We start from the raw sequence: 12,352 nt of genomic DNA, 5'->3' as shown, positions 1-12,352 counted from the left end.
CCCATAAAGCACCGCCCGCTGGGCCGGCGCCGCGCACAGCCGGGCTGGGCGGCGGGACAGCGGGCGCACGGCGGGGCGAGCGGGGCGCAGCCATGAGGGAGATCGTGCACATCCAGGCGGGACAGTGCGGAAACCAGATCGGGACCAAGGTGAGCCTGAAGGGGAGCCGCCGCCTGCCCGCCGCTTGCGGAGCTTCTGAGTGACCGGGGGACGAGCTCGATGGTTCCCCGGGGCTGCTGGGCCCCTCCGGGGCTGCTGAATCCCTCCGGGGCTGCTGAATCCCTCAGGGCTGCTGCTCACCCGGGGCTGGGCTGTGCCAGCCGCCCCCGCTCCCCGCCGCCCGTGCCCCGACGAGCCGCTGCCGAGCGGCGCCGGGCGCGCCCGGGGCACCGCGCATCGCTCCGCTCCCCGTGACCATAAAAGGCCTCGGGAAGTACCGAAACCAAACGGGACAGCTTTTTTTTTAGAAAAAAGAAGTTTTAAAATCTCTTTATGTTTGAGCCGGGCGGGCTGCGGCTGAGAAGCGGGGGAGGGCGGCGGAGTCCGGGCGGCCCCTCCGGGCGGGTTTGGATGCGGTGTCCGCCCGGCTCCCGCTGCGGCGCGGGCAGGGAGGGGCGGCGGGAGCGCCTGGAATCCGGCAGCTGCCGCGGCACCGCCGCCGCCCCCGGCCTGAGCGCTGGGCAGGGCCCCCGGGGCTCCGCAGGGAAGTTCCCAACCCACTTCTCGCTTTTCCTCCTTTAGTTTTGGGAAGTGATAAGTGATGAGCATGGCATTGACCCAACCGGAGGCTATGTCGGTGATTCAGCGCTGCAGCTGGAAAGGATCAATGTCTACTATAATGAATCATCTTGTAAGTGTGGGACGGGGAGGGTGTGGGACAGGGGGCTCCGTGGGAAGGGGCACAGGAATCAGAAGACGACGGGCTCGTAAAGCCATATTGCTTTACGAGCATAACATCTGGCCACACTCCTGACATGCTGCCAACCCCCCAGCTGTGCCCAGCTCAACAGAAAATATTATCTACTTTTGTACAAAGTAAATTAAGATGGCTGGGTGCTATCTCCCCCGACACAGAGAAGTGGCACAAGGGGCTGTCTTTAGAGTCTGGAGGTGGAGGTATGTTTATTGTTTAACATTAAGGTAGGCGTTTGCTCTTCAAATGTGTAATTACTTCACCAAATGCATTTCTTCAATCACTCCAAATTAAACTGTTGGTTATATGAGCCTGCATCTGTAGTACTCTCTCTTTAATTTTCATGAATGAGAGGGTTGGGCCACAGGTAATAGAGAACTGTTTCATTAATAAGATGCCGAAAGGCATCCAAGTCCTCAGAGTCCTCTGCTGTTGAAAGGTGTTGAGTGTAAATGGGGATCTGGAGTCCTTTGGTCTGTGGACGTGAACCTGCAAGTGTGAATGTTTCATCTTTTGTCCAGCTGGGGTTACTTCATATTTTTTACCTGAGTTTTCTTGAACAATTTCAACTTGACACAGATTGTTTATTTTGTGCTTTGTGGTAGATGTGCTGACTACTACTGTTTGCCATGTACACCAAGTAGCTCTTTCAGTGAAGAAGAATCCTTCAAGCATAAAAGCTTGTGGAGATGCGTTAGGATAACTTGAACATAAGCACTTCACTCAGCCTGATAGTCACAGAAAAGATTACCTACTTTCTTAAAAAGACCAACTAAACCAGTTTTTCTGATGAGAAACTCCCTAATACCTCTTGTTAATAAAGAGCTAAAAAAAATATAAAATCTGTGGAGCCCAAATTATATCAGGTCGGTTTCCAAGTTGAATTGAGTTATTTATTTTTCCTTTTTTATCATTTGTTCCTGTGGAGGTGGGTTTTTCACCACCATGACTTTCTGTATAGGAAATACTTATATATGTATGAACTATATATTAGACTAACGATATGAGACATAATATATTTGTGTATTAAAAGCTATAACTGTGTTAATTTATATCTGAACATTAAGGGCATGCTTATTTTTTATTGTAGCCCACAAATTTGTACCAAGAGCAGTCTTACTGGACTTGGAGCCGGGAACCATGGATAGTGTGCGGTCTGGTCTTTTTGGTCAGCTCTTTCGGCCCGATAATTTCATCTTTGGTATGTGGATGTTTCTTTTTTAAAAACAGAACTCTTCAACAGCTGTTTGATTACCAAGTGAATGGCCAAAAAGCATTCTATCTCCTTGTTGCAAAGTGATCCTACTGAGAAATCCTGATAGCTATCAGTGGAATTGCAGTTATCTGAAAGCCACTCAAAACATCCTGTTAACTGAAAAAGTTGTTCTTCTGTTGTTTGTTCCTTCAGTTAGCAAATCACTGGAAGTTTCCTATGGTATTCAAATACAGTACATTTGCTTTCCACACATATGAGCTCCAGAGAAATCCTGAGGCCTGTTCTTCACAAAAAAAATGCACAGAAGTTCTGCAGAAAATGGAGGGGGGAGGGAAAACCTCAACCACAAACCAACTAGACTACTCTTCACTTAAATTCACATTAAATGCTTGAGTATGGAAATTTTTTTAGGCTGTGTAATTAAACTTTTTTCAGGAGATCCTTGCAGTATAGTAGCAGTGGAAGAAGATCAGCTGTAATATGGAAAACACGTATGTAGCCAGTTACTGGGTAAATTTCTAGCACAATGAGGAAGAGTCTGAGAGTATGTGGAGATGATCTGGTTTCACAGTGTTCCTGCAGAGGGTTGTTTTTACTTTTACTGCTTAACTTTGGACTTCTGTAGTACTTTCCATCTAAGCTTAAAAATGGAGGTTACCCTTTCAGAGTATCCTTACGAAGTACAGAAGCATTATCAGTCCATTTGCACTGAAGGAGAAACAGCATGTGGAAGTTAAGTGAGCCACTTTCTGAAACAGGAAATCTGAATGAAAGCTACCACGAGAACTTTCATGTCCTTTTAGTTTCCAAGTCGGCACTTGCCACAAACACATTTCCTCCTGACGAGGCAAGCTTAGGTTGGAACTTAGTTTGGTATCTTGTGTTAACATAAGGAGGGAACAATGCCAGAGACAGACAGAGGAAAGATAAACACAGTTTAGATGGTATAAAACAAACTTAAGTCTGGGTTGTTGGGGTTGGAGAGGGGAGTAAAAAAGCCATACAGAGCTCCTTTAAGGCTTTGACTTAAATCTTTTATGCTATCCATATTGTTCTCCTGTCAGCTCCATGGCAGTGATGTTAAGGGTCTCTTCCAAAGGAGCTGTAAGTTACAACATGTAAGTTAAGGAGTAATCTTAGGGAGAAAAGCCATAGACATAGGCAGCTTTATGAAGTCTGTTTCTGTATTCAGGTTTTTCCTTTCATTCCCTTTCACCTGCACGAACCACACAAGCCCTCTGAAAGTGAATTCACCTGACCTATGGAAATACCTGAACTGGAGCTTTACAGTTTGGCACAACACCAGTAAAACCAGAGCAAAATCAATTCAGAATGTCTTCAACAATAGTCCACTTTGCTGTACTCCCTTCCTGCCAAGATAACAATGAACCCACAGCATGTGATCGACTCGTATCTGACAGAGGCCTCTGCCAGTATCAGGCACTGTCCTCCCAACCTGCTGAATAATGTAGAATAACTGAGCGCTGAAGTAATGATCTTCTGTGTCAAAAGCCAGCAAAGCATTTTGTTGTCTCTTCTAAAAATCTGGCCTAGGCCCACAAAGGATTTTGTGGCAGAAGCTGGCAGTCCCATACTTGCTGAACCCCAGGCTGTATGGGCTCATTCTGATGGGGATGTTTTTCACCTCTGCTTGTATAAACCTGCATGTGCCCACGTCTCCACGTCAAGTAACCATGGACCACCAATCAGGATTTCTTCCAGTTATATTGAATACATGGCCACACACTCCAGATACAGGAATTTTATATCAAACCAGCAAGAGTTTCGAGATGGACACAAAATAATCCTTGTACTTTAATGCCTGTGTTGACAAGGTAGTCATTTAAAAGGTGAAGAACTGCAGGTGGAATGACCTTACTGTATGAGAGCAGCAGGCCTCCTGGTCTTCTGAGCACACCAGGACAATTGCCCACCAGGAGCTGCTGTGAACTTTGATGTGTCTCCTCCTGTTAACCAGTTTTCACTTGCACATGTTTTCATTTCTCCTTTTCTTGCGTACACCATTGCTAGATTTTCTACAGAGATACCACTCCAATTTAATTTGTATGAACTGATGGGGGCAACCACAAAAGAGCTGTCTGGCAGTCAAAGGAAAGTTCTGTAGCAGGGCTGTTCACACCAGGCTTCTAAGTGTTAATGTGCAAGCTACTGAGCTATTTCACCAGGTTTATCTTATATTTTGAGCAGTGAAGAGAGTAGAAGAGTGAAAGAAGATTGTAGGAAACAAGTGCCATTTTAGGGATTAAAAAATCAATTGTTAGACAAATGGCTTCTCTGCATGTGCAGCTCAACCTGAATGTGGGTGATATCCTACAGCATGCTGGTGAAAGAAATAGTGACAGAAGGATCTGGAGGTGCCAGGAGTGCAGATAAGTTGTGGGACTGCTTCATGTAGGCTTCTTTAGATCCTGGCAAATGGCAGACGCAGGATGCTGGAGATGGGCTTCCAGGATTGGCAAAAGATTTGCCAGATCATGAGTTCTGTGGGACCAGGCTCATTTTTCCACCTAGATAGTTTAGTCATGGTGAAATTTGATCATTTCTGTGTGTTTTACTTAGATTTTCAGAGGTCAGGTAGGTAGGTACCTGATAGGTGGAGGGCATCCAGTAGAGTTTCACAGGATTGTGATCATGGTTTCCACATTTGTGGCAGCCTTGTCAGGGCCGTGGCACCTCCAGACTGCATTGTCATGGGGTAAGAAGTCTGGAGCTTCCAGGGCATGTCTACATACCCTGTGCTGTGGTAGTCTTACAGTGCTGTAGAGCCAGTGCTTCTGGAAATATAACTGGGTGTAGAAGCAGGAAATCTCCAATGAAAACACTGGACACCCTAGGCACATGGTTGACTAGTGGACGGAGTGTAGTTTTGCCACAGGAGTAGCTGATAGTTGTCCTAAAATCAGAATTTACCTCCATTAAGAGCTAAATGCCTCCTGCGTTTTGGAGTGATGTTTGCTTATTTCTGTGCATCCTGATGTGCTGCCCTACCCATAGTAGGATCTGCTCAAGCAGGCTGCAGGTGCTTACAAACATATTTAATTCTGGAAGGATATTACGTTGTGCTTTGTCCAGCTGGACAGGAAGTGCTGAGCTCCCTAGGCTCAAAGAAAGAAAAATATAGCAACATCCAGAACAATGCATGAACTAACCAAATACACCATGAGGAAACCAAGCATGTATGCAGTAGAAAAAAAGTGCATAGGATTTCAGAGGTGTCCCAGCCAGCAGCTTACCTGGTTCATATGTTTGGCACCAACATGGTGCAGTGGGAACTGAAATGAGACATGGTAATAGGAAAGGAGGGGAAGGTCTTGGGGAATAGCACAAAATTTGCCAGCTCTATACTTAATTCTGAAACTATTGCTCTGTCTGAATACCACTCCCAGGAGTGAGTTCAGGGGCACAATGTATGTGTATAGTAGTCACTGTGAGGAACAGGAGTACTAAAAAACTTATTCCCCAAATTAATCCTCCTCATTATCAATAACAAAATAGAGACAATAGCAAATGATCGGCGCTGTTTATCTTATTAAACTGGGTGGCACATAAAACAAGAAGGGAAGCCTTGGGAAGAAAAGAATGGACTCATCACTCTTCTGAAATATCAGTCATCCAATTTTGCAAGTCATTTTGCATATCCTAAGGAGCAGTGAGTTTGTAAGGAAATCAGTAAAACCTAAAAGGCACTTCTAAGTTTTTGAAATAATGTCTCTGAAGCTTCTGTTGATCACTATTTTCATTCAGGCTAGCTAACCATGAATTTAAAAAGCTATAGTTCCTGATATAACAAGTTAAATAGGATTTTGAAGCCCAGCTTTTTTTCTTGAATAAGTGTTTTCTCTTTGACTCGTAAGAACAGTCCAAAGAACCTCTCATTTTCATTGAGATATCTGTGATTTAGCTTTGCATGCATCATGGTCCTTCCAGACAGAAAGCATTTAAATATTAAACAGTCATCTTGTGTTTACAGAATCATCAGGATTGGGAGTGTGAAAGTTTTCAAAACAAGGAGTTAAGGCCTCTTTGCATTTTTGGACGGTAAAACGACAAAAGGAAAAAAAAATTAAAACAACCCCCCCCCCCCCAAAAAACCCAAACAACCCAAAAAAGAACCCCAAACCACTCAGGGGCATTAATGAAAACTGCCAGAGGCTATATAGAAAGTTTACGTTGATACTTCCAGAGATATTTGTAGGCAAAACTGAAGAGCACAGTTATCTACCTGACAGATTTCTAGCAGCTTTTGTTACAGATGTGAGTCCATTCAGCGTGCAAATGCCAAACCTTGCCAATAATTGTTCATATTTTCTTTCCCTGTTGTACCTTATTTTAGGACAAACTGGTGCAGGAAACAACTGGGCAAAAGGACACTATACAGAAGGGGCAGAGCTGGTTGACTCTGTGCTTGACGTAGTAAGAAAAGAGAGTGAATACTGCGATTGCTTGCAAGGATTTCAGCTCACTCACTCCCTGGGAGGAGGGACAGGGTCTGGCATGGGAACCCTACTCATCAGCAAGATCCGAGAGGAATATCCAGACAGGATAATGAATACCTTTAGTGTCATGCCTTCTCCCAAGGTTTCTGACACAGTGGTGGAGCCGTACAACGCTACACTTTCGGTCCACCAGCTGGTTGAAAACACGGATGAAACCTACTGCATCGACAATGAGGCTCTGTATGACATTTGCTTCCGCACTCTGAAGCTCACCACTCCCACTTACGGTGATTTAAACCACTTGGTCTCCGCCACCATGAGCGGGGTAACCACATCCCTGCGGTTTCCAGGCCAGCTCAATGCTGACCTCCGGAAGCTGGCGGTAAACATGGTCCCCTTCCCGCGCCTTCACTTTTTCATGCCAGGCTTTGCTCCTTTGACGGCGCGAGGCAGCCAGCAGTACCGAGCGCTCACGGTCCCAGAGCTCACGCAGCAGATGTTCGATGCCAAAAACATGATGGCAGCCTGCGACCCGAGGCACGGCCGGTATTTGACAGTGGCCACCGTCTTCCGCGGCTCCATGTCCATGAAGGAGGTTGACGAGCAGATGTTGGCCATCCAGAACAAGAACAGCAGCTACTTCGTGGAGTGGATCCCGAACAATGTCAAGGTGGCAGTGTGTGACATACCTCCCCGAGGCCTCAAGATGGCCTCCACCTTCATTGGCAACAGCACTGCCATCCAGGAGCTCTTCAAAAGGATCTCGGAGCAGTTTTCTGCCATGTTCAGGAGAAAGGCCTTCCTCCACTGGTTCACAGGAGAGGGAATGGATGAAATGGAATTTACAGAAGCAGAAAGCAACATGAATGACCTGGTATCAGAGTATCAGCAATACCAAGAAGCAACAGCAGATGATGGAGAGGAAGCATTTGAAGATGATGAAGAAGAGATCAATGAATAAAAAGATTAGGTGCGAGATTTTTCCAGGCCAAACTCTCAAATCTGGATTTCTGATAATTAGGCTTGTAAACCCATACTTAGTTTTAAAAAATAATAAAAAAGGGTGCACGAATTTCAGATGTTAGAAGTGGTCTTCAGAGTCCATTTGGATCACTGGGAACATTCAGCATTTCTGGAAATTGGGCCATTTTTATTCATGAGACAAATGTAATGCATTCAGTTAAGTCTTTGGCCTTAGAGTCTGAACATGGAGATTGCTAGTTTGGGATATTTTTTCTTTAGGGTTGTCATCCCTAAAGCTGTAGAAGAGAAGATGTAAAATAGGCATGAAAATCTACAAATTAGAGCTGCACTATTTTCATCCAATTATGAGTAATAAAATCTTGAGCTTTAAGTATTCTGTACCAAATGTACAATACTGAACTGCCAGAAACAAAAATTTATTCACAATAAAAGAAAAAATGTTTAGATATTCTGTACAGTAATTGTTAACAGTGATATTTGATTCCAGTCCCCTAAAAATAAAATAAAAATTAATAGTATCCTCTCAAGCAAAAGTGTTCTGGGCAGTCAATGCTACATAAATACACACTGAGCTGCAGGCTAGAGGCTGGATTTATGTGATATGACTTCATCACTTGCTGCTGCTGAATAATCACAGATTATATGTATGAAATCTCTCCATTTGTGATGTGTTCATCCTGAATCCCTGGAGTTTAAAGTGGCACCCCAATTATCTGACTGGTCTTCCTGGCTATCACCAGCTGCTGCTGTTATTCCTAACTCTCTTTCACCTAGCCCCTGTAGCTGAAATCCAGATATTCCATAGATCATGGTGGGACAGGGGACATAGGCTATGTGCCAACAGATCTTTCTACCCGGGTTTGTAAATTAACCACACCTACAGATGCTGTGCATGTCTTGCTACCAAGATAGGTTAAAACAACGGAACAGGTAAAGGTTAAAGTACAAGAGCATTTATACAGAATACTCAAAAACAGCTGGCAAAATGAAAGATGAACAACAGGTTTATCTGCCCCCACTAAAGCAAAGAGAGAAAGGTCTCTGCCTAAGCCAGATGACAAAGTGACTTCTGTGCATTTGCTCTATGTGCATGCTTTATGTTTCTGCTCATATCAATTAAACAGCCCTTCTCCATTAGAGAATTTCTACCAGAGAACACTCTGTCTACTTTGAGTCTCTTATTTAGGCCAGTTCCTAGGCAACAAAGCAAGCAAACAAAGGAGAAAACCTCTGGAAATCCAAACTTTGAATGTTTCAAGAACTCTTGCTTTTTCTTGTTGCTTTCAGAAGCACTTTCCAAGCAAAAGTGTTGCTCAATATTTAAAAAGGCACTTTACAAACTTAGTGAAATTTCCAAAGGTCTGCTGCCCCTGACAAGATGATGCTTTGCTAGTTTGGGATTCAAGGGAGCAGGACAGTACTTCAGGAAGTACATAAACCAGGCAACTATTAATCACATAACCTGAAGCTGTCTGCCCAATCCTACTGTACACAGAAATGGAACTAAACTAGTTTTTTTAACTAATCAAGTTTTTAAACTAATCAAGTACAAGTTTTTTGCAGAAAGTGACTTCAGAGGTTGAGACAGTTGCTGGAACATGCCAACTAGACTGGCTTTGGCACAGAGGCAGAGCTTGGACGGGCCTGGCTGATTGTCTTTAGAAGGACCACAGAGGAGTCAGCACATTCACAGAGGTCACGTTCTCTGCTATGTATAGTGATCCCTGAAGGATTTATGAATAGCCATAGAGCACCCCTAAATACACATTTTATAAGTGTGAGATGTGGCTGTGTATTAATTACAGCATTAGATAAAGTTATAACACAATATACATTGAAGAGAAATTATTGTGCAGGACCATACAAAGCAAAATTCATTGGGAGTAAAGCCATTAAACTTCAAAGTGAAGTTGATTCTTTGTAAATGGTTAACTATTTTCTTTGAAGGGGAGGAGGATGCCTTACAGGCTCAGAGCCTGCAATCACACCGCTGTGGCACAGGCTTTCCAGTTAAAGCACTAGCATAGTTTCTGCTGAATGAAATAGAATCAACCATCTAATTGTGTGTGAAACTGCATTTTGTTGTAACACAGATTTTGTAACTAGGTCCAAGTCATAAATTCTGGTATTACTGTGAAAAAGAGAGAAAAAAAAAAAAAAGTTAATATTTAAAAATGCCAGAAATCTTGGCATAGCTAAATAATGATGTTATTTACTTGGTGAACCAGCCTGCTCCTTATTGCATTTCATACACTTGACTCAAACTGCAGAATGCAGACTCTGAGGCTGTGGAATTCAGACCTCACATTGATCTGCTTTGATTCACTCATTCTTGCACATGTGTTTACTTGCAACTGTTTGATGTGAATTTCTAGAATGTGTGGAGGTGGAAGAGGCAAACTAGTGTTCTCTTTAGAAAAAAGGGACAGCTCTTCCATTGCATCCTAGGGGGAAAAAAACCCTCCCAGGAAGGGAGAACGAACCCAGGAACCTGTAGTAGGAGGATCATCAGAGGATCAGGTTGTGCGTAAGCAGTAAGAGAGCCACGGGAAGCACAAACACTTCCTGTTTCTCTTCAGTCAAACAAATCTAATCATCTTCCTTCCCTGAGATACAACTGAAAATTGTTTTAGTAGCAAGTTTAGTGAGAAATTCCTTCAGTTGCAGTTCCTTTCAAATAACTTCCTGCCTTTTTCTTGGAAGCTTCTCTCTTATTTGGCAATCTCCAGGTGAGTCCCACCTAGCTTTGTTACTCTTCTCAAATTCCTCACCTGTGTGTTTTTCATTTCCCCTCTAGTTTTTCAGCCTAGTCTTTGGCACCTTTTATTTCTGTGCCTGGCCCATCATCTTTTTCTCTTTTTTAAATGCTCTGTACCTGGCCACAGAGCAGTACCTAGCAGCAGGCTGCAGGACAAGCCAGACCCCCAGGAGAACTAGAAGTGCATCTCCCACTGCTCAGACACAAACACGTGTCAGCGCTAGGCTGAGGAGAAAATACGGCAGCCTACATCAGCGACACCACTTGGAAACTGGGACTGGGCAAGGTGTTGCCTGGGAAGAGGGTGTGTCATCAGGACAGAAATTGGAATTTAACTCTATAGGTCAGCTCCTTTGCAAAGCCACTCTGGTCAAAGCCAGCAAGGGATGGGGCAGGCCCTCAGCTCACAGAAGAGTCCTTGTAAATGCTGCCTCAACCGAGCCACCTCAGGCTCTTGCTTTCTCTGCATCCCACAATCACTGCTCAGATTACACTCTCCATTCCTTCTCTTGTACTTGTATTCCTTAGGAAAATGTGGTCACCCCTTGGGAACAGTCAGATTGGGAGAGGGTCTAGACCTGCTCCTTCTCCCTGCCTTGAGAGGAGCAGGGAACTCAACAGCTCTCTTGGTGCTGCTCAAGCCCCTGGTAGCTGAAGCAGCACTGCTCAGTGTGCTTGCAACAAAAATTAATCCGGCATTATTGGCAGCCATGGCACAGACTAAACTTGATTTTCTTGATTTATGTTCAACCACCTGACATCCTAAATCTGGGAGTTGAAGGAGGCTAGCAATCCTCTTCAAAGAAGCAGATTAGGTAAGTAGCTTTTTTTTGGTTGCTTTTCCATATTTTGATTCCAAAATCCATCAAATTCTGCCATTTTTGGCACAAAATATTAAGACCTGGTAACGTAAGGCTAAGAAAGCAAGTTAATTTCCTCTAAAACAGAGGCAAAAGTAAAGGAGAGGTAAGGCCATTTTCATATACTTATTAATTGCATGCTGCAACTGAACAAGAATGGAAGTTATTAGTAAACACAAACGGAGTAAGAGAAATCATCTGGAGATGATTCTTTCAGAGTCTGGTAGTGCCATTGTGAATAGTCAGGTTAAGGATTTTGGGGGTTGGGTGGTTGATTGCTGAGTTTTCTGCTGGTTTTATTTAGCAAGGAATGAAGAAATGCAGAACTCTGATCTTTGTAAGCACAGCTAGTCCTCAGCACTGGCTACAAACTGAATACCTCGGACAAGAAGTGTTCAGCTAAATTGAAGGATGAGAAAACAAACAAGGCATTAATGCAGAATACATGTAAGATATAACACTAGAGCATAAGCACAGATAGCAGTCGCTGCTTTATCATGTGTGCACCATTTGAGTTTTATAGAAGAATTTTGCTATTGCAATTCTAAACTTTGCATTCTAAACTTTGACTCACAGTAATTAAGGAAATTAAATATATTTTTTTCAAGCTGCTTTCCTGTTTATCATTCATTCTTCACAAACACAATAGGGATAAAATAGAAGTGCTTAACAACTAAAAAGGCCCAGTAAATACACCCAAAATAGCTGTATTTGCTCTATTTCCCTTATTCCTCTTCACTGTAAAGCCAGGTAAGATCACAGATGGATAAAGTTCTATCATGAAGAAAAATAAAATTCAAAAGAATAATTTCCATAAATAATTTAACTCAAATACCTTTAAGAACCAAGGGTCTAAACTTTCAGATTAACTTTTTCCTTTTTGTCATCCGACTGGTTTCCAGTATGTTGCAATATACAGATGGAATCAGTCACTAGTTATCCTTTTAACCTGCCCTCATTACCCTTCAAGGATTTTTGGTCCAGCAGAGAAGATTGGTTCATTTTCCTTTGCCCCCTTAACCACCACTCCACCCTCCAACCAAGCTTCCCTTTTCTCTGCTGGGATGGGGAGACAGGCCATTAATTTTTGAACAGCTGAATTCTCCAACTAATGAATCCTTAGCATGTAGCAGACAACGAGAAGCAGGTTACTAAGACAACTGT

At 43.5% G+C, this 12,352-nt stretch overlaps 1 protein-coding gene across 1 annotated transcript; it reads left to right on the top strand.

Moving 5' to 3' along the window:
• On the top strand, positions 1-8,016 carry TUBB6 (tubulin beta 6 class V). Its single transcript, XM_058830939.1, has 4 exons — positions 1-149; positions 742-850; positions 2,004-2,114; positions 6,484-8,016. Exons 1-4 carry the CDS (start codon positions 93-95, stop codon positions 7,545-7,547), a joined length of 1,341 nt encoding a protein of 446 aa, XP_058686922.1. The 5' UTR covers positions 1-92; the 3' UTR covers positions 7,548-8,016.
• The last annotated feature ends 4,336 nt before the right edge of the window (positions 8,017-12,352 follow it).

This window comes from Poecile atricapillus, chromosome 2, assembly GCF_030490865.1.
Source record: "Poecile atricapillus isolate bPoeAtr1 chromosome 2, bPoeAtr1.hap1, whole genome shotgun sequence".
Lineage (NCBI taxonomy): Eukaryota > Metazoa > Chordata > Aves > Passeriformes > Paridae > Poecile > Poecile atricapillus.
Note: the sequence above shows the minus strand (reverse complement) of the source record. Positions and strands in the feature narration are given on the sequence as shown.

Coding starts and splice junctions, on each gene's coding strand:
- TUBB6 (XM_058830939.1), top strand. CDS start 93: ATGAGGGAGATCGTGCACATCCAGGCGGGACAGTGCGGAAACCAGATC. Junction 150..741: donor GAAACCAGATCGGGACCAAG/GTGAGCCTGAAG, acceptor TTCCTCCTTTAG/TTTTGGGAAGTGATAAGTGA. Junction 2,115..6,483: donor GCCCGATAATTTCATCTTTG/GTATGTGGATGT, acceptor ACCTTATTTTAG/GACAAACTGGTGCAGGAAAC.